The 22400-nt window shown below is 50.5% G+C and overlaps 1 protein-coding gene across 1 annotated transcript; it reads left to right on the top strand.

The window, feature by feature from the left end:
• The first annotated feature begins 1226 nt into the window (after nt 1-1226).
• On the top strand, nt 1227-9253 carry S1PR2 (sphingosine-1-phosphate receptor 2). Its single transcript, XM_047776999.1, has 2 exons — nt 1227-1395; nt 6466-9253. The coding sequence occupies exon 2, from the start codon at nt 6508-6510 to the stop codon at nt 7561-7563; it is 1056 nt and encodes a 351-aa protein (XP_047632955.1). The 5' UTR covers nt 1227-1395; nt 6466-6507; the 3' UTR covers nt 7564-9253.
• Nucleotides 9254-22400: the final 13147 nt, after the last annotated feature.

Below are 22400 nucleotides of genomic sequence, written 5' to 3'. Positions count from 1 at the left end.
AAGGCCAGGGATTGAACCTGCAACCTCAGGTTCCTAGTCAGATTCATTAACCACTGCACCACGACAGGAACTCCAAGTAGTCTAAATTTTAATTTCATTTATTGTTGGAACAGGGCAGGTATGCATGTTACAAAAGTCAAAAGTACAAAGGATTCATAGAGTAAAAGCAACCTCCCTCCCAGGCCCTGTCTCCTATCTTTCAGTCCCTCTCCTGCAATATTCTGGATAGTCTGAGCACATAACTATAGAACAACAACTCCACTGGGACAGGGCGTTTGTTCTGTTTTGTTTCCTGATCTACCTCCAGCCTTTTAGACTAGTGCACGGCGCACAGCAGGTGCTTACCGTATTTGGTAAATAAACAAATAACCAGATCATGTATCCTTTTTCACAAATAGTACTACCCTCCGTGAAGGCAAGGATATTTTTTTACTCTTCTGTTCACTGCTGTGCCCAGCAGGTGAACCAAAAACATTTGAAGGAGTGAGAGCCATGTTACCTAGCCAATGATTTCACATACACGTGCATCAGTACATGAAGCTGTGCTTCGTCTCTGCAGCCAGGCACACAGAGATGCCCAAGAAAAGCTGAATCAGGGAAAAGAGGGAAACTTAAAAACTGGAGAGATGATTGGGCCCCAACTTGAAAAGCAGGACTCAACCTGGGCCTGCTTGTCCACCACAGGGAGAGCCATCCATGGATGGAGGTAGAGGAGACTGCTGGGTGCTCCCAGGCTTCTAGGGCAGAGGGGCCAGTGCCTGAATTCTAATGTCCTATCAAGGCAAAGACCAATCCTGTCTTTGAGGCAGGGAGTGGCACACTGGAGGAATTTATTTGTTGGATGAACACACAGTAGGGCTTAATGCCTATTTGCTGCGCTGACACCTAGTAGGTGCTTCGTGGCTCCTTGCTGCAAAAATAAAGGGGATTCCATACGCTCCTCCAATTCCAGGGTTCCAAGGATGGACCAAGAGTGTATCTGCAATTGAAGACAGTTGTTTCGGGTTAAGGCCACCTGGCTAGGGGCAACTTTACGTCACGGGGCTGCGTGACGTCACGCGCCGGCCGGTTCTCTTGGGTGGGGGCTGGGAGGGGCAGAGCTGGAGGTGGGGGTGCGGACAAAGGGACCCCGCGCGCCTCCCCCCAGCCCGCCCTAGCGCGCGCCCCGCTGAGCCGGCCACATCTGGAATTCATTGCGCCGCCGGAAAGGGGAGGAGATAGGGCGGGGCGAGTGGGGGCCGAGGCGGCGCCTCTCCCCGTCCCCCTCTATCCCGCGTCCCCAACCGGGACGCAGTGGAGCCCGGCGGGCGGTCCCAGCCCCAGCCGCGGCCGTCCCGGGGACGCAGACGCCAAAGCCCTTCGGGCCAGGGCAAGGACCCAGGCCGGCCTAGCCAGGTGAGCTTGCGCGGCGAGAGGGAGGCAGAAAGGGCGGGTCCCTGTCCCCGGAGGTCGCTGGATCCAAGCTAGGGGAGCCCGCCAGGGGTTGGGGGCGCCCCGGGCGCGCACGCGCCGCCCGTGCTCCTGGTGCACCCAGGGAGTGGTCACCGTGCGCCCACTCCACAGGAGGTCCAATTGCCTCAGCAGCGAACCCCCAGACTGAGCTCACCGCCTTCTCCAGCGGCAGGAAGTTGGCTCCGAGGAGAAGGCGGAATCCGAGCGCTTTCGGCCGGAGATTGGGAGACAGGACGGCGTGCCCCGGACCAGGGGTTTGGGGAGTGTGTATGGGGGAGGGGAGGGGAGGGGGCCCCTCTTTGCAAACTCTTTGCTAGGCCAGGGCGAAAGGTGCTGCGCGCCGCCGAACCTCCAAGCGAAGGGGCGGGGCCCGCGAGGTGGGCAGTTGCCCACCTCCTGCACGTCTAGTCCTCTGCCTCAATTTCCCCGAGTGGTTCGTCTCTTCCAGTTCCCTCTCCGGGTTGTGGCTTTGTTCTGGACGGAAAGTGAACCTGACTGCGTGACTCCCGCGCCTTTTTCCCCTGGGGCCCGGCGATGCAGCGTGGGTGCTGGCGCGCGTGGCGCGGACCCCGCGTGGTTCCGGGCCAAGCCGTACGTGGGAACCTCGCCCCCTCCCCTGGCACGAGTTGACTCACCCGGGGATTTCCATCCCCTCTCCCAGCTCTGCCCTAGTCAGACGCTCCAGGCGCCACGCGCTGAGCCCACGGTCCCCCGCGTGGAGCGACACCGGTGCGGCATTCGCGATGTAGCTGCTGCTGGGCTCGTTCCCCTCCTCTCCCCAGTTCTCTGGGAATATCGAAGCGGGGCCCCTGGCCGGTCGCAGAGGAGTCCCCCACCCCCACTTGGAGATGTGGGGGTCCCCGCGCGTGTGGCTGTCGTAGGAGAGAGGAGGCGCGGCCCTAAAGGCAGCGAGTGTGGATACCGTGCATTCCACCACCAGATAAGGAGGCCGAGACTGCAGCCCGAGGGCGGGGGCGGGTCCTGCCGCCGTCTCCACGGAGACCGCTGGGCTTCGCCTTGCGGGGGAGCCTGCCAGCGGACCAGAGGCGTCTCCAGCCTTTTTTGCTGTTGTTTCGGCCTGAGCTGAGTTTAGCAGCCTCCACCCTTGGGGGGCCACTGGGAACTTGTTCGTTTGTTCATTCATCCATCCATCTACCTGGTCCCACACGTTGTCTGAGCACTATCTGTATGCCAGGCATCATTCCAGGAGCTGAAAACAGACTTAGTCGCTGGTCTCTGACTTTCACGTTCCATCATGGGAGCACATAGAAAAGAAGAAATACAATCGATTTCTGAAATTGGCAAATGCTGTGACTACAATAAAAGATGCTGTGAGAGAATGGGCCTGGGGAAGGTGGCTAAGATAGCCTGGTGGTCAGAGGAGGGCACCAAATTGAAGCCTGAAAGATGGGGAGACAGTCATTCACTTTGCAGGAAGGGCACACCAGATAGAGGAACAGCAGAGGCAAAAGCTCTGAGGTGGGAATGGGAGTGTCATTGGAGTGGAGTGACCCTGAGAGAAAGCAGGGTGGGATAGGGCCAGGCCATTTTGGGCACCAGGGAACCATGGAAGAATTTGGAGCTGAGTGACACAATGGAGCAATAAATGAAAAAGCTCCCTCTGGCTGCTGCATGGAGAATGGCAGTGTAGGCCACAATGGAAGGGAAACCAAGCCCAGGGGGCTGCCCTAAAGCAAGAAGCATGAGACCAGTAAGTGCCCAGGGGAATGGTAACCACAGAGGCTGCCTCAATGGGGGTGGAGCTCCTGGAAGCCACTGAGGCTTCCTCCTGCCTTCCTCTCTCCTAATCTCCCCCTGAACAGTCTTGGTTTGTCTCCCTCCCCCTACCTTCCCCCAACCCTGTCACTTGCCTCTCTTGCTCTATTTCAGGCCTGGCCATTCCCTGAGTGCTGAGCCTAATGACCTCTTTTGAAGCATCTGGGAGGGAGGGGGTCAGGACTGCCTTGGTTGAAGGTGAACAGGAGACGGGCCCTGTGTGAGCCAGGCCTAGGAGCCTGACACAGGGAGGGGAAGCAGGCAAGGCCTGTATCTGCCTAGGAGTGACTCTGCCAGCCCCAAGCTCCAGACTCTGCTTCCTCTTTCTGGGAAGCACAAACCTGCCTTCAACAAGGTTCTAGAGGAGGAAAGGGAGGCATCATGGGCCTCAGTTTCCCCTTGTTTGACTAACCACCTCTCCTTCCAAGGCTACAGGAAGTGAGTGTCTACCCTCTGCAGGGAAGAAGACATTTTGGTCAGTCCCTGGCTCAAACCATTTCTTATTTCTCCAGGAAGCAGCTATAATTTTTTCTCTTGGCCTCCAGACAGGAGAGGGTTCTGAGGGGGCAGTGGAGGGGGCCACCATGGGACACACCCTGGGCTTCTAGGCCTCTAGCAAGGGCGCTTCCCAGACCTGCCACACATCCTGGATTCTCAGTTATGATCCCCAGGAGGGACCCAGTAGGCCAGGGCAGCCTAGGCGCGTCTAGTCGGGGTGACCAAGCGGTCAGGCCATGGTTCAAACTCTCCCGTGGGACATCCACACAGCCTTAACAATGTCCTTGGAAAGATGATGCACTGCAACTGCCTGTGAAGGACCAGATCAGTAGCGCTAATCATAGAGCGCCCCCCATTGGGTCAATCAAATGCCGAGGAGGAAAGCTCAGACCAATAGGCAAATTGTTCAATGCTCTGGGATTGAAAATGAACCAATCAGGGTCCGCGGGCTGTTTCTGGCCCGAGGGCCGGTTTAAGACCGAGGCCTGGGCCAAGCCGGCTACGGCAAGCAGAGGGCATCGGGGCACTCCAGCCCTGTCGGGCAAGGGAACAAGGGGCCTCTGTGTGGCGATTTGGGCGGGGCGGCAGTCCCTGGGGATGCGCACAAGCCCTTCTCTGTTCCCAAACTGGGACGGATGTCCTTTCGCCCAGGGGGAGCAGCTGTCTCTTATCGGGCCAGGGGCCAGGGCACCCCTCCGAGGGGGCATCCGGGACTGAGATAGCTGGGCGACCCCAGAAACCCCTCATCACTTCCAGGCTCACTGGGAACCGGCCTAACCAGCCTTTTCTGGAACGGTGCTCCTGGCGTGCACGCGGTCCTTGCCGGGCGTGTTTCCAGAGACCTGGGGAGGGCTCTTTCAGCGGCCTCCTCATTTAATTAATGTCTGGTCTGGAGCTTCCTCCCGGCTCCCCTTGTGCCCCCTTGAAAGACAGACACTGCACCAGTTCCTCTGAGACCCCCCACCATTCTCAAGCTTGGGGGCGGTGGGAGGCCACGATGTTGGCCTCTCACCCTCTCAGCCCACGCACTTCTTCCCGCCCCCTCCCCGCAGGGCTCAGTTTTCCTTGAGAGAGGGGTGACTCAGGCTTTGATGGAAGCAAATACCAGTCCCCCTCCCCGCCGTGTTGCACGCCCCCTTAACTGCTCACATGACTTTGCACAGCTGCCCCATCTTCCCAGCCAGGACCTCCCAGTGGGTCTCCTGTGGCTCCCCTAGCCCATCATCCCCTCCCAGCCTTCCCCACACCGGATGTGACTGGGGAACAAGGACTCCACCCTGTTTGTTCCAAGGGCCTCACATCTGGATTTCATCCTGGCTGGGGAGGGGGTGCCAGAGCCCTGCCCACCCCACTGGGACCCTCTGTCCCAGGGCAGGGCTAGATGGCGCTGATGAGAACAGGCTGTTGGGAATCTTGCCCAACTGGCTCAGTCAACATCTCCTCTCAAAAGATTGGGTGGAGGGGCACCTAGTCCCTAGCTATGTGTGTGGCAGGAAGAGGGGAGCTCTTAACATTAGCTAATATTTAGTGAATGCATCATTCAGCAGGATTTTCCCATCATCCCTATGAAGTGGGCTTCCTTATTCCCATGGCACAGATGAGGTCATTGAGGCTGAGAGGTAAGTGTCTTGACTTTCCCCGAGGTCCCACAGCACTGGATTGTGTGCAAGGTCCAAGTCTTCGAAGGTGATGGGACCTCTGTGATGCTCAAATGTCAAGGCTGCCCTGATGTCTCCCTAAGACTTTATCTTGGGAACACCTATAGCCTCAAGGCTTCAACCCAGCCTGAAATCCAGGCCAGTGGGTGGTAAAGAGCAGGGGATGATGCTATCAGTGATGAGCATCTCGCCGACCCAGGTTGGCAGGCTGCATGAGACCTGAGGCTCCAGAGTATTTGAGAAAGGAGACGAGCCCTCCAGGTGCTGGCCAGGACTCCCTCTCTGGGTAGGTTGGTAAGGCTCCCAGAAGTCCACTTTGTTTTTTTCATGCCTTTTGGGGGAGCTTCTGGTCCTTTTTTTTTTTTTTTTTGTTCTCCCTGCAGTATATGGAGTTTGCAGGCGGCCAGGGATCAGATCCCAGCCACAGTTGCAACCTAAGCTGCAGCTGCAGCAAGGCCAGATCCTTAACCCACTGTGCCAGGCCAAAGATCGAACCTGCATCCCAGTGCTCCAAGATGCTGCCAATCCCATTGCGCCACAGTGGGAATTCCTTCTGATCCTTTGAAAGACACTGTAGCCTAGAGGTTGTAGAGGCTCTGGAGTGGGTCTCTGAGACTCTGCCACTTACTAGCTTTGAGGCTTTGGAAAAGTGAATTGACCTCTCTGGTTTTCCTGTTGATATTAGTCGGGTTCTTAAGCTGCTGAGCCGCAACGGGAACTCCCTCTGTGCTCTTCTTGAGCACCCACCTGCTGTCCCCTGGGCCCTTTCCGGGTCCCCCCCTCCCCCATCCTCCCCAAGATCCAGTTCCGAAGAGGTCACACAGGCCACCGCGCTGGCCTCTGGGACCCTGCTGCAGCTCTGCCATCCAACTGGCTGGTGTCTCAGTTGGCTGTCCCAGGTGTGAAATATCAGTTTTCCTGATATTTTCCTGTCTGTAATGCAGGGATGATGATAATTCTGACTTCATGTGATCCATACAGTGGGGGAGTGATGGGGCTAGGACTTGAACTAAGGCTGTCCAGACTCAGTCCAGGCAGCAGCCACAGTACTAACCTAGCTGTCTGTCTTTTCTCTTTACAGCTGTGACAGCCCCATGGCCCCGGTCGGCCACTGAGCCCCACCATGGGCAACCTATACTCAGAATACCTAAGCCCCAGCAAGGTCCCAGAACACTATAATTATACCAAGGAGACGCCAGTCACAGAGACGCCCTCCCGCCAGGTGGCCTCAGTCCTCATCATCATCCTCTGCTGCGCCATTGTGCTGGAGAACCTGCTGGTGCTCATCGCGGTTGCCCGCAACAGCAAGTTCCACTCGGCCATGTACCTGTTCCTGGGCAACCTGGCTGCCTCAGACCTGCTGGCAGGCGTGGCCTTCATAGCTAATACCTTGCTCTCGGGCCCGTTCACACTGAGGTTGACCCCTGTGCAGTGGTTTGCTCGAGAGGGCTCTGCCTTCATCACGCTCTCCGCCTCCGTCTTCAGTCTCCTGGCCATTGCTATCGAGCGACAAGTGGCCATTGCCAAGGTCAAGCTCTATGGCAGCGACAAGAGCTGTCGCATGCTGCTGCTCATCGCCGCCTCGTGGCTCATCTCAATGGTTCTCGGCGGCCTGCCCATCCTTGGCTGGAACTGCCTGGGCCACCTAGAGGCCTGCTCCACTGTCCTGCCGCTCTACGCCAAGCCCTACGTGCTCTGTGTGGTAACCATCTTCTCTGTCATCTTATCAGCCATCGTAGCTCTGTACATCCGCATCTACTGCGTCGTCCGCTCCAGCCAGGCTGATGTGGCCGGCCAGCAAACGCTGGCCCTGCTCAAGACCGTCACCATTGTGCTGGGCGTCTTCATCGTCTGCTGGCTGCCCGCCTTTAGCATCCTCCTCCTGGACTACGCCTGTCCCGTCCGGGCCTGCCCCATCCTCTACAAGGCCCACTACTTCTTTGCCTTTGCCACCCTCAACTCTCTGCTTAACCCTGTCATCTACACGTGGCGCAGCCGGGACCTGCGGCGGGAGGTGTTACGGCCGCTGCAGTGCTGGCGGCGGGCGGCTGGGGGGCAAGGACGGAGGGACGGGACCCCGGGCCACCGCCTCTTGCCCCTCCGCAGCTCCAGCTCCCTGGAGAGGGGCACGCACATGCCCACATCACCCACATTTCTGGAGGGCAACACAATGGTCTGAGGGCCAAGTGGGCTGACAGTTAGGCTACGTGGAGAGTCACTGGGTGACGTGGGGCTACCAGGCAAGGGGCCCCCACTCCACAGCCTGGGGTGATGTTGAAGATATTTCACACCTGGTATGGCCAACTCGGTATGCCATGCCAGTCGGATGGCAGAGCTGCAGCAGGGTCCCAGAGGCCAGCGCGGTGGCCCGTGTGACCTCTTCGGAACTGGATCTTGGGGAGGATGGGGGAGGGGGGACCCGGAAAGGGCCCAGGGGACAGTAGGTGGGTGCTCAAGAAGAGCACAGAGGGAGTTCCCGTTGCGGCTCAGCAGCTTAAGAACCTGACTGGTATCAATGAGGATGTGGGTTCAATCCCTAGCCTTGCCCAGTGGGTTAAGGATCTGGTGCTGCCATGAGCTGCAGTGTAGGTCGCAGACACTGCTTGGATCTGGCATTGCTGTGGCTGTGTCATAGGCTGGCAGCTGCAGCTCTGATTTAACCCCTAGCCTGGGAACTTCCATATGCTGCAGGTACAGCCCTAAAAAGACCAAAAAAAAAAAAAAAAAAGCACAGCACAGGAGCGATTTCCCACCCAGTACAGAGGATTTCAACATTTCACAACCGTCTGCCTTCCCCTCCACCCTGTGCCCAGACTTCCCTCTCTGAATTTACCCCCTTTGCCACCTCCTTGCGATCTCAGAGGCCACTTCCCTGGAACCACTGTCCTGAGGGGCTGGAGACCTCCTCCCTGACCGTTCTGGGCAGTCCCGGATGACAGTTCCCCGGGTTCCAATCCACAGCTTCCCTAAATCTCACCAGCTGCCACTTTGTTGACTTCTTCCCTTTCTTTCTGCCAGGAAACCACGTGGGGATGGGGGACTAAACCCCATTCTCAGACCTCATTGGCCATTTGCACTATTTGGGGCACGGGGGAATCACTGAGGTCTGGAAAAACCGGTCTGGGGGACTGAGGAGAGCTCCGGGCCTCCCAAGGGGGGCAGGGTGGAATTTGAGAAAGTTCTAGGGGAGCCAATGGCACAGGGCCCCCTATACCCCCCTAAACAACCAACCCCTAAGTTACTCCCACCTCCAGCCCCAGCCAAGGTACCAGATCTCTCAAGGCAGGGCAGCCTTGAGCCCGCTGTGCCTCCTTTGAGGTTGTACTGAACAGAGCATGGGGGTGAGGGTGCTAAGGACAATTTAGGATGCTCTCCTTTAACTCTGCTCCAGAAGGACTTTGCTAAAATCTGTGGCTAGGTGGAAGGGACATTGCGGTACAAATGTATATTTATGTGTGTCGGTGAGTATCTGTGTGTGGCTTTGTGTGTGTGTGTGGCTTTGTGTGTGTGTGTGTGTGTGTGTGTGTGTGAAGGCTGTGATCCCGTCTCCTCATCATGTTTCCCAGAATGGATGCTGTTTTGTCTCCTCATGTCTGTGTTGAAGCTGCCAAAGAGGGGTCTGGCCCCCATGCAGACCCTTTGTAATTGCTGACTTATCTCCCCGACTTGGGAGCTAGGGTGCAGCTCACCTCGGGGAAGGAAATTTCATGCTTCAAAGTGATTTCACGTGACTGCAAAGGCTGGGGGTGGGGTCTCTGCTGGGGGGGCAAGGAGCCAGGTGGGAGCTTGTCTCCCCCTACACAGCACCCCAGATGCCCCTCATGCCTGAGACCTGGGCCCAGGCCAATAAACAGTTGACAATTTCTCTTTCTGGTGGTGGTTGTCTCTTTTTTTTTTTCCCTTTCTTATTTTTTTGTCTTTTCAGGGCATACGGAGGTTCCCAGGCTAGTAGTTGAATTGGAGCTGTAGCTGCCAGCCACAGCCACAGCAACACCGGATCTGAGCCACGTCAGAGACCTACACCACAGCTCACGGCAATGCTGGATCCTTAACCCACTGAGTGAGGCCAGGGTTCGGACCCACATCTTCATGGATACTGATCAGGTTCATTAACTACTGAGCCACGAAAAGAATTCCTCTTTTTTTTTTTTTTTTTTTTTAAAGGCTGCACCTGCAGGTGTCGAATCAGAGCTGCAGATGCCAGCCTACACCACAGCCACAGCCACTCAGGATCCGAGCCACATATACGACTTACATCTTGGGGCAATGCCAAATCCTTAACCACTGAGCAAGGCCAGGGATTGAACCCACATCCTCACAGACACTAGTCAGGATTCTTAACCTGCTGAACCTCAGTGGGAACTCCTGGTGGTGGTTGTCTTTTTAGGCTTATGGTGTCAGTTTGTCATCAGCACCCCGTGGCTGGGGGTGGATGGCTGCTCCCCAGACAACTCATGCTTTGCCGGCCTTCCCATCCGGTACCCCCATCCCTAGCCCTGGCAAGGTCAGTATTGCAGTGGCTTCTGAGAAAACAGGGTAAACGCTGACCTCCCTAGGGCAGTTTTCTGGCTACTCTCAGTGATTATGAATTAGGCCCTGGGTTTGGAGGTGGGGGGGGGATTGTGGCTCAGCAGGTTAAGAACCCAGCTAGTATCTGTGAGGATGCAGGTTTGATCCCTGGCCTCGCTCAGTGGGTTAAGGATCTGGTGTTGCCATGAGCTGTGGTGTAGGTCAAAGATGAGGCTCAGGATCCCGAGTTGCTGTGGCTGTGGTACAGGCCGTCAGCTGCAGCTCTAATTCTGCCCCCTAGCCTGGGAACTTCCATATGCTGCAGGTGTGGCCTTAACAAGCAAAAAAAAAAAAAAAAAAAAATTAGGTTCAGGACCTCCCTGCTTTCCTTCAAAGATAACCCGGTGAGTAGTGGGAGCCCCCTTCTTTGTTCCCCCCAACCCCGCCAAGCTAGAGAGATAGTCTTGGGAGACAGTGATTCCCCCTAAAAGCTCAGTATTCCCAGAGTTCCCACTGTGGCACAACAGAATCAGTGGTGTCTTGGGAGCGCTGGGACATAGGTTCAATCCCCAGCCCAGCACAGTGGGTTAAGGATCCAGCATTGCCACAGCTATGGCTTAGGCCACGTGACTCAACTGTGGCTCAGATCTGATCCCTGGCCTGCGAACTCTGTATGCTGCAAGGCAGCCAAAAATGAATAAATAAATAAATAAATAAAAGCTCAGTATTCCCCAAAGGAAAGGCTGACCTTCATCAAGCACTTTCCAGACACAAAGACAGAATCCTCAGGAGACAGGAGTTACTATAAACTCCTTTTATGGGGATGTGGGTTCGGAGAAGTTAAGTGGGCTGCCCAGGGTCACAGAGCCAGCTAGAGCAGTGGCTGTCTGGATTTGAATTCAGGTAGGCAGACTCTAGATCCTGTCAGCTCCACCACTGGACCAGAGAAAGGATCCTCAACCCCGTGGAAAAAGTGGGGAGTGAGGGCTGCCAGCCCCAGCCAGCCCCACAGGGATCCAGGAGATGCCCAGCTAGGATGCAGCTGAAAGGTGGTTTCCTAGCTGGGCTCCAGGATGACACTCCCTCCTTTGCCCACAGGAATGGGGGCCATCAGGCTCCTTTGAAGATAGATCTGGAACTTTGATGGGGTAAGCAGGCCCTCAAGCTGAAGCTCCACCCAGCAATATCAGTGCAAATCTAGGGCACCCAGCAGGAGAGAAGGAGAGGGAGTAGAAGGCAGCCAGAGTCTGAGCCCTGCACCTCTCCCCCTGCCCCATCAGAATTCCCCTTCCTCTAGAAGTACGGAGACAACCTCTTTGGAAATTGGGAAACCTGAGCCCTTACGCACCCTATGGAGCTGGGAGGAGGAAGAGGCAGCCAGGCCAGGCAATAAATTGCCCTCAGGATTTCCCTGGTGGTGCAGCAGGTTAAGGATCCAGTCGCTGCTGTGGTGCAGGTTTGATCCCTGGCCCAGGAACTTCTGCATGCTTCAGAGGGGCAAAGTAGAAGAAAAAAAAAAAAAAAAAGGCAGATTCTTAAGCTCCACAGTCAGAGATTCTGATTAAATAGGTCTGGAGTGACCCTAGCCATGCATGCTTCTTACAAGTCCCACTGCCCCCCACCAGTAATTGGAAAAAGCATCATCTTGGGACCATATTCTGAAAAACATTCTAGACTCCACAATCTAGAGCATAGCTGTCTAGTAGTACTTTCTGTGGCCATTTAGCACGTGAAATGTGGCAAGTGAAGCTGAATTTTAATTTGAACTAATTTAAATATAAATGGCTACGTGTGACCACTAGCTAACAGTACTAACAGCACGATTCTAGACTTCGTGTCTCTGATTTCTTCAGATTTTATGACTCAACTTGGCACGATGCCATCCTTTCAATAAAAATTCCTATCTTATCACTACTATCATCGTGAATGCCATCGTAGCTTACACATATTCATGATTTTCAGAGTATTATCTCTAATGCTATCAAGATCAGCTGCTAATGACAGAGAACACAAAATATGCGTAACTTAAATAAGAGAGAGAGAAACTGATTTCTCTCATATATAAAGGTTTCAGAGGAAATTAGTACCAGGTAAGAAAGATGGATGCCCATTCACTGGCAGTTCAGACACCTGCCTCTCTTGTTGTCTGTCTATCCATTCAGTCATACATAAATACATACTTCTACCTAAACACTTCACTGTGTTTCCTAAGGACAAGGCATTCTCTTACATAACCTCAGTAAAATTATCAAAATCAGCAAATCTACAAACCTTAACAGATTTCACCAACTGTCTCATTACTGACCTCTACAGCAGAAGAAAATCTCTGCTCACCTGTTCCCTCCAGTTGTCTTTTTCATTCCCTTCAAATGCTCAGTTTCTGAACATTTGTCTTTCGTGACCTTGACATTTTTGAAAAATATAGGTCAGTAGTTTCATAGAATGTCCTTTGATTTGGGTTTGTCTGATGTTTCCTCACGATTAGATTCAGGTTATACATTTTGGGCGGAAATACCACAGAAGTGGTGCATCTTTCTCAATTAGTTCCATCGCTAGCAATGTTAACCTATTGCTCAGAGGTACCTGCCAAGTTTTGCACCTTAAAGTAACTATTTCCTCCTCTGAAATTAAGAGTTGTCTTGGGAGGGACTTTGAGACTTGGCAAATATTCTTTTACTCATCAAACTTTCCATTCATTTACCATCCATTCTTGTCTGAATCAATTACTACTCACTGGGCATTTTTAAGAAAATCAGAGGATATCACACCCTCTCATTTGTAAGTACTCCACTTTTTATCTTTAAAAGAAAGCAACACTTTTTTGTTTGTTTGTTTGTTTGTTTTTTCAGGGCCGCACCCTCAGCATATGGAAGGTTAGGAGTTGAATCAGAGCTACAGCTGCTGGCCTACACCATAGCTCACGGCAACACCGGATCCTTAACCCACTGAGCGAGGCCAGAGATCAAACCTGCAACCTTGTGGTTACTAGTTGGATTCGTTTCTGCTGAGCCACTATGGGAACTCCAAAAGCAACACCTTTAAAAAAAAAAACTCAACTACAATGCTGTGATCATACTTATCAAAAGTATTAATCTTAAAATTTCCCATCTTTCTCAGTTTTTTTTTTTAATTGACAGTTGATTTACAATGTTGTGTTAGTTTCAGGTGTCAGTTTTCTTTTTTAACATTTTGATTGAGTCAGAATGGGGTCCTCACATGGCATTTCATTAAGGAATCTCTGAAATATTGTTTAACAAGTTTGTTTAACCTGGTTAAATTTAACCAGGTTAAACCTATTTAACCTTGCTTTACAAGATTTCCTCTCTCTCTTTTTTTTTTTTCTTTTTCTAATTCATTGGTTTAAGAAGTCAGATTGTTTGCCCTGCAGTGTTTCCCATAGTTTGGTACTGGCTGAGGTCATTTAACATGTTCTTTTGTCCCCAGTCAAATTCAGGATTGATATTTTGGGTTTCAAATCTTCCTAGGTGGTGCTGGAAACTTTCACCAGGAGGACATGGTGTCTGGCTCTCTCTTTTACTGAGGGCTAAGACTGATCAAGCGGTTCCCATGCTTTCAGCCTGATCCTGCCGCATCTCTAACTCTCTGAGCCACGAGGGAACTCCAATCCTGCCTTTATAAATTCCCAATCCAACTGTCCCTTAACGGTTTGATCATGTGTGGACTCTTACCTGGACCTATCATTTCATTAGGTGTCTTCACAGGGTTTCTAAACTACCTCCTCATCCTCACATTCTGGACCATGTTCCTCATTTGTCTACAAAGCAAATGTACTTCCTGAAATTCAGATGTCTGACATCTACCGCCTTTTCCTATATGTCTTGTCCAAGAATTGTTAAATCTGTCACGAAAGGGAAATGAAGTTGGGTGGATATGACTCAGTGTCAGCGTCATTTGCGGTGTAAGTTTCAAGGGTGCATACTCCGAAAGACCAAAAAAAAAAAAAAAAGACTTGAATCTCCCATCCAACCCTTGACAACCCAAGTGGACTTTCAATAGGTCATTTGACAAGTCTCAGCTGGTTTCATCATCTGTAAAATGAAATGGTAGGTTAATAATCCCAACCTTGAATGCAAAATGGCACTGCCACTTTGGAAAGCAGTTCAGTAGTCTCTTCAAAAGGCAAACACAAAATTACCATGTGACCTAAAAATTTTACTCCAAATATCTACCCAAGAAAAATGACCACATATGTCCACACTTATATGTGAATATAAGTGACTTATATGTGAATGCTCAGAGACTTATATGTGAATGCTCATAGCAGCACTCTTCATAATAGTCCCAAAGTGGAAACAATTCAAATGTACATCAGCTGATGAATGGATCAACAAAATGTGGTTCATCCATACAATGGAATATTTTTACTCAGCAATAAAAGAAGAATAAAAAAGGAGTTCCCATCGTGGCTCAGTGGAGACGAATCCGACTAGGAACCATGAGGTTGCGGGTTCGGTCCCTGCCCTTGCTCGGTGGGTTAAGGATCTGGTGTTGCCATGAGCTGTGGTGTAGGTTGCAGACAGGCTTGGATCTGCCATTGCTGTGGCTGTGGCATAGGCTGGTGGCTACAGCTCCAATTAGACCCCTAGCCTGGGAACCTCCATATTCCGAGGGTGCGGCCCTAAAAAGACAAAAAAAAAAATACTAATACACATAATAACATGAAACTCACAATGATTATGCCGAGTGAACGAAGTCAGACCCCAAATATCACAAATTGTATGGTCCAATATATGAAATCGTCCATTATATGAAATATCCATAAGAGGCAAATCTATAGAGATAGAAAGTAGATGGGTGGTTGCCTGGGTGTTGGAGGTAGGAATTAGGATTAACTGGAAACAGGCATGAGGATTCTTATTGAAGTGATGGAAATACTCTAAAATTGGATTGTAATGATAATTGTACAATTTGGCCATTTACTAAAAATTTCTTTGCTTAAAATGGGTGAAAATTTTGTGGTATAAAAATTTTACTTCAATAAGGCTTTTTAAAAAAATCCTAACCTTTCAAAATACGTATCAAACACTCTATTTTATTTCTACCTTCAGCCATCTTATATTCCAGTAGGGGAAACAGACCATAAAAGTAATTTTATAATATAATGTTAGGAAGTTTCCATTACGGAAAACAGTATGGAGATGCCCCAAAAGATTAAAAATAAAACTATCAGGGGTTCCCATTATAGCTCAGCAGGTTAAGAAACTGACTGCTACCCATGAAGATTCAGGTTTGATCCCTGGCCTGGCTCAGTGGGTTAAAGAATCTGGTATTGCCACAAGCTATGGTATAGGTCTCAGATATGGCTTGGATCTAGCTTTGCTGTGGTTGTGGCGTAGCCGGGCAGCTGCAGCTCTGATTCGACCCCTAGCTTGGGAACTTCCATATAGAACAGGTGAGGCCCTAAAAAGACAATCGATCAATCAATCAATCAGTCAAACTATCATATGATCCAGCAATCCCACTTCTGGATATATATTCAAAGGAAATGAAGTCAGTGTCTTGAAGAGGTATCTGCACTCCCATGTTTATTGCAACATTATTCATAGTAGCTGAGATGTGGAAACAATCTACGTGTCCATCAATGGAAGGATGAATAAAAGAACATGATACAACCATACGCATATACACACAGGGAATTATATTCAGCCATAAAGAAGGAAATCCTGCCATTTGCAACAATATAGATGAGCCTGGAGGACATCATACTCAGTGAAATAAGCCAGGGAGTTCCCTGGTGGCTCAGCAGATTAAGGATCTGGTGTTGTCACTTCTGTGGCTCCTGTCACTGCTGTGGTGCAAGTTCAATCCCTAGCCCAAGAACTTCTGCATGCTGAGGGTATGGCCAAAAAAAAAAAAAAAAAAGAAGCCAGGCACGGAAAGAAAAATCCTGTATGATCTCATTTACAGGTGAAAACCTAAAAAAAAATTGAACTCACAGAAGCAGAGAGTAGGATGGTGGTTGCCCAGGGCTGGGGGATGAGGGAAATGAGGAAAGGTTTGTCACTTTTGACCAACTTTCAGTTACAAGATGAATAAGTTTTAAGGATCTAATGTATAGCAGGATGGTTAAAAAAAGGCCACCAGGTGAGGTGATGGAGGTGTTAATTAGTTTGACTGTGGTTATTATTTCACAATGTAGACAGATATCAAATCATCACATTGTACACCTAAAATGTACGCATTTTATTATTTTTAAATTTTTATTTTATTTTTATTTTTTGCTTTTTAGGGCAGCACCCGTGGCATATGGAGTTTCCAAGGCTAGGGGTCAAATCAGAGTTACAGCTGCCAGCTTATACAACAGCCACAGCAACACCAGATCCAAGGTGCCTCTTCGACCTATATCACAGCTCACGGCAATGCTGGATCCTTAACCCACGGAGCGAGGCCAGGGATAGAACCCAAAACCTCATGGTTCCTCGGATTCGTTTCCACTGTGCCACAAAGGGAAATCCTAAAATATATGCATTTAAAATTTTTTATGGCTGCCCCTGTGGCATATGGAAGTGTCCAGGCCAGGACTAAATACGAGTTGCAGCTGTGGCAACGCAGGATACTTTAACCCATTGCTCTGAGCCCAGGATCAAATCCAAGCCTCTGTAGTGATTCAAGCCACTGCCGTTGGATCCTCAACCTACTGCACCACAGTGGGAGCTCCCAATACAGGCAATTTTTATTTATACTTCAATAAACCTGGAAGGAAAAATGCTTCTTTTTTTTTTTTTTTGTCCTTTTGCTATATCTTGGGCCGCTCCTGCAGCATATGTAGGTCCCCAGGCTAGGGGTCAAATCTGAGCTGTAGCCACCGGCCTACGCCAGAGCCACAGCAACGCGGGATCCGAGCCTCATCTGCAACCTACACCACAGCTCATGGCAACGCCAGATCCTTAACCCACTGAGCAAGGGCAGGGACCGAACCTATAACCTCATGGTTCCTAGTCGGATTCATTAACCACTGCGCCACAACGGGAACTCCGGAAAATGCTTCTTAAACTTTCACAGTTGGAGAGTGTGTAAAAAAAAAAAATAGAGAGCTACTTGAGCCCTACCAGGGCTCCAGAGAATCTGACTCTAGGGCCTAGGACTCTGCATTTTTGCTCTGTACCCTTCCTGATGGGATCCATCCATGATTTAACCTTTTTTTTTTTCTTTTTAGGGCTGAATTCGAGGCATATGGAGCTTCCCAGGCTAGGGGTCAAATCAGAGCTACGCTTGCCGGCCTACACCACAGCCACAGCAACACCAGATCCAAGCCATGTCTGCGACATACACCACAGCTCACGGCAATGCCGGATCCTTAATCCACTGAGCAGGGCCAGGAATCGAACCCGAAACCTCATGGCTACTAGTCAGATTCATTTCCGTTGCACCACAGCAGGAACTCCCACGACCTAACCATTTTAAAAATGCTGATCTGGGGCCGAATTTCAGCTGTAGGATATTATCCAAAGGACATACGGGTGGGACAAGACCATTGCATTATCATTTCCACATGGCTAAATTGGTCCCTCTTTTCCAGGGTGACTCCACGACCCCCAGAGGACATTTGGCCATGTCTGGAGACATTCTTGGTTGTCCTTCCTGGGGGTGGGGGGATGCTGCTGGCATGTAGTGCATAGAGGTCAGAGATGTCCCTAATCATCCTGCAATGCACAGGACAGTCTCCCGTGACAAAGGCTTATCTGGCTCCAAGGATCTGAAGGGCCCAGGTGGAGGAACAGTGCCTGCCCTTCTGGTTCCTTTCATCTGATTCAATTGGGAATGTGGGGATGCCCCGCTTGGAATCCCTCTTTGCCAGGTAATTGTAATAACTTGGTGATTGCCTTTGGAGAGGCAGTGGTGGTTAATTAGCAATCATTTCCGGGAGGGAGGGGCTTCAAATGAAGCCCTTCTGATTTAATGGCCAGGGCAGGCCCATTTCTCATCCCTGCTCACTGTGGTGAGGACGATTTTTTTTTTTTTTTTTTTGCTGCTCGGGAGCTGACGTGGTGTGTTTTCACTTTGTGTCTTGGGAGGTAAGTGATGCCTTGAGGTCTGACCACTGTTTTTCTCTAGGGTTAAGTGGCTGCGAATAAGTAGTGGCTAGGGGAACTGGGCAGACTCAAAAGAATGGGGGTGGGCTGAGGAAGGCAAAGCAGGACATAGTTGTCTTGGAAGGAAGAAAGGAAGGAGGCCCAAGTTTGGAGTGAGTGAGTGAGGGAAGTAGGGAGAAATACCTGGACCAAAGTACCCATTCTGGGAATAGAATTACCGGGTCAGAGCATAGGAGTGCTTTCGTAAACATTGCCGAATAATCTCCCACTGTGGCTGTACCATTTGGGGCTTTTCCAGCAGCACAGGAGAGTTCTGGTCTTACTAACACTCCCAAGCTTTGGCCACCTTGGAGTGTTAGGTGTATGTGAGAGCTGATAATTACACGGAGGCTTAATTTCACATTTCCCTGATGACTAATGAAGGTGAGTAGCTTCCCATTCGAGTCTTGGCCATTTGGATGTCCTCTCTTTTGACGTGTCTGTTCAGCTCTTTTGTCTACTTAATAAGAAAGAGATTGCCAGGCTTCTTATTTAATTCTATATGTATTGTAAGAATAAGTCCTTGGTTGGTGGATCTATGTCTGACTTTTCTTTTAGTGGTATTTTTCGCTGAACAAATTCATCTTAATACAGCCTAACATATTTTCCTTTATGATGAATGTGATTTTGGTCCTACTAAAGTAACACTTGCCTACTCCAAAGTCATGAAGATACTCTGCATTATTTGACTTTTTTTGTGTGTGTGTCTTTTCTAGGGCCGCACCAATGGTATATGAAGGTTCCCAGGCTAGGGGTCTAATCAGAGCTGTAGTCGCCAGCCTATGCCAGAGCCATAGCAATGCGGGATCCAAGCCCGTCTGTGACCCACACTACAGCTCAGGGCAATGCCGGATCCTTAACCCAATGAGCAAGGCCAGGGATCGAACCCACAACCTCATGGTTCCTAGTCAGATTTGTTAACCACTGAGCCATGACGGGAACTCCCACCCTGTTATTTGAAAAGTTTTCTTGGGAGTTCCCATGGTGGCTCAGTGGGTTAAGAACCCCACATTGTGTCCATGACGATGCAGGTTCAATCCCTGGTCTCGCTCAGTGGGTTAAAGATCTGGCATTGGCACAAGGTGCAGCATAAATTGCAGATATGGCTTGGATCCAGTGTTGCTGTGGTGTAAACCACAGCTGCAGCTCTGATTCAACCCCTAGCCAGAGTATTTCCATTTGCTGCAGGTGTGGCCCTAAAAAGACAAAACTGTGTGGAGAGAATTAAGGGATTCAAGAGAAAAGGAGGAAAAGTGCCCCCCACCCAAAAACTTTCTTGACTTGGCTTTTCCCCTTAGATCTTCAAGAGAGCTGGAATTGGGTTTTGTTTATGGTGTGAGGGTAGGGATCAAGGTTCACTATCTTCCATGGAGGCTTTCTGTAGATCCAGACTATCCCATCGCCAATGCTCTGACAATTATTTTTGTGTGATGTAGATAATATAGACAACATGGTCCAGCATTCAAAAAGGGCAAAAAGATTCCGAAAAATTCCTCTTCCAGCAGCTCTCATCCTGCTAATTAACATTCCTTATTTCCAGGAGTTTATCCATTTCTTGTTTCTTTCCCAAGATTTTAAGTAAGAACATATAAATAAACATATTCCTTCCATTTCCCCCTTTTTATGTAAAGAGTATCACACTATGTATTTTACCCTACTTCTTTTTCTTTTCCACTTACATACAGGAAACAATCTCTAGGATGTTATGTAGAAAAATATCCTTTTGTTGTTGTTATTGTGGGGGTCTGTCAGTGTATGAATGGAACACAATTCCTTTAGCAAATCCCCACCGATGGAGAACAAAGTTCTTGCCAGTATTTTTCTACCCACAAAGCTCAATGAAAGGCTGTGCTCACTTCTCATTTTGCACACGTGTGTGAGTATCTCTTAGGAGAAATTCCTGGAAGTAGAATAGCAGAATAAAAGGGTTGTGCACTTGTGGTTTTGATGGATGTTTGCAGACTAAGCATTTAATGTAGGGGAAGAGACATCACACCGTCATTCAGGCAGGGCTCCATGAGTCTTTGTTGTATGTCGGCTACATCCTGGGCACTTTACTAGGTGCTAGCAGAAAGCTATCACCCCAAAGTGTGTGATCAGCTGAGGTAAAGACTCTGTAAGAAAGAGCTGTCAGACACCTGATAGGATTGGAGGAGATCGGGAAAGCTCCTTGAAGGAAGCAATGGGTGATCCAAAATGGGAATGATGACTAGCAATTCTCCAGGCAGAAGTGGACACAGGAGCAGCAGGGCTTTCCAGGCTAAGAGAACAGCAAGTGTTGAAACCTTGCAATGATTGTTTACAGCTGAACAACAAAAAGCTCCACAGTCTAGTGGCTTAGAATACTGCCACCCATGTATTCTCTCTCAATGGTTTCTGTAGGCTGGGAGTTGGGAGCAGCAACATGAGCAGTTCCAGCTTGAAGGGTTTCTTGAGGTGACAGTCAGATACTGGCTGGGGGCTACAGTCATCTGAAGGTTTACTGGAGCTGGAGAGCCACTCTCAAAGCTGCTCTCTCACATGGTTGGAAGATTGGTTCCTCTTCCCCAAGGGCCTCCCAACAGGGTGGCTTGGGCATCCTTACAACATGGTAGCTACCTTCTCCCAGGAGAACAAGGTGGAGCTGTGTTTTATGACCTAGGCTTGGAAGCCCTGCACATTCACGTCCACCATATTCTCTTGGCCATACAGGCTGGCCCCGATTGACTGTTGGAGAGAATTCCTCAAGGACGTGAATGCTGAAGGACAAAGGATGTTGAGGCCCTGTTGGAGGTTGGCTACCACAGCCCTTAGGAAGGGGCTGGGAGGGATTCAGGATGCAGCTCAGCTGGGCTGAGAAAAGGGCTGATGTGGGCAGGGCTAGGCCTAGAGGGGTGGAGTTGACCCTGAAAGAGTACTAAGAAACCATTCAGGTACTTTCAATGGGGGTAGGGAGGCAGTGAGATGATCAGATATGGATTCTGAGAAGATGCTTCCCACTTCCTTGTGGAGAATAGTGGGGAGAGGGCTGGATGGTGTCCAGGAGACAGGGAAGGATGACCTGAGCCGGGGCAGTGGCTCCGGAGGGGCAGATGTGTTAACTGATTCAAGGGTTGTCTGAAGGAAAACCCTGCCAGGCTTAGCAGCCAGCCTCCTTTGATCCCAGAGAGAAAGCTCTTACCCTGCTCAAGGGCCCTGCGAGGAGCAGGCGGGCCTGCCCAGCACACTCCAGAGATGGTTTCCGTGATCCAATTCCTGGTCACTTGAGCCTGGAGAGAGAGCTTGCTTGTGAGGCCTGCCCTCGTGGTCTTCCTGCCTGGCCACCTGCCCAGGGTGAGAGTGGCAATGTGTCCCTGTTGAATCTTTGAGTGCTGCTGTCACTGCCAGGGCCTTTGCTGGGCCGGTACCAAGTGAGAGCTCAGTGGCCGTGACTAATTCCCTAGTGTGTGGCATGACTCAGCCTCGGCCTTCTGACTGACTGTGGCTCAGGACACGTGGCCATCCCTCCACCAGCCCTCTGGGCCCCCCAGACCTTGATCGGGCTGACACCTGACCTCTCCTGGTCTCTGGAGGGTGGCCCTCCAGCTGGAGGCAGGAATTGGTGGGGGGGGGGGGGCAGGGAGCTGAGGTCTGCCAGGAATCATGAAGGGTTTGTGAACTCTACTGAGAGGTGGAGGCAGAGTAAATGCCCGCAAGGGCTGAACCTGGCTTGTTCTGGAAATTCTATTTGTTTGTCATGGGATCAGCCCATCATCTCTAGGTGGGGAAGGGGGAGGTGTCTGATCCAACAAATCACTCTGGAGGCTCCTGGAAGCCATCCCTAGCCCTTCCCCTTGACCTTGGCTGACAGTTTACTGGTCGGGTAAGTTGAGTGAAGCAGGTGATTGAGGGACTAGAGACAAAACTGATCAGGTTTGGGCCTCACTTTCCCTGTTTGTGAAAGGGAAAGTCACATAGTTGGTGGGGAAGAAAAGGGCTCTACACCTACCAACATTTGCGTCAGGTGCTTTCAGAGTGCGACCTCTCATGTCCTATAAGTTTATTCAGCTGATACTTGGATTCCTACTTAGTGAACCTTAGGGGGGTCTGCCTCATTTGCATCTCTCCTCCCAAAGTCCTTGCCCTTTGGAGCCTATAGTCTCTGTAGGGGTCAGCATGCTAAGGCCCAGATTTTTGTGAATAAAGTTTTATTGAAACACAGCTATACCTATTCATTTGCGTATTGCCCATGACTGTTCTCATGCTCCAGTGGCAGTGTTGAGCAGTTGTGACTGAACACATGATCCTCAAACCTAAAATATTTACTGTTGGATCCTTTATAGCAAAATATATGATGTTCCACTCTGCTCTAGTGGAACAGAAAAATTACGATAGAGTCTGACAGTGGGAAATGCTATTTGGCCACTGGGTAATAGGATAGAGTAACTGGGGTTGG

This window comes from Phacochoerus africanus, chromosome 4 (assembly GCF_016906955.1).
Source record: "Phacochoerus africanus isolate WHEZ1 chromosome 4, ROS_Pafr_v1, whole genome shotgun sequence".
Taxonomy (NCBI): domain Eukaryota; kingdom Metazoa; phylum Chordata; class Mammalia; order Artiodactyla; family Suidae; genus Phacochoerus; species Phacochoerus africanus.
Note: the sequence above shows the minus strand (reverse complement) of the source record. Positions and strands in the feature narration are given on the sequence as shown.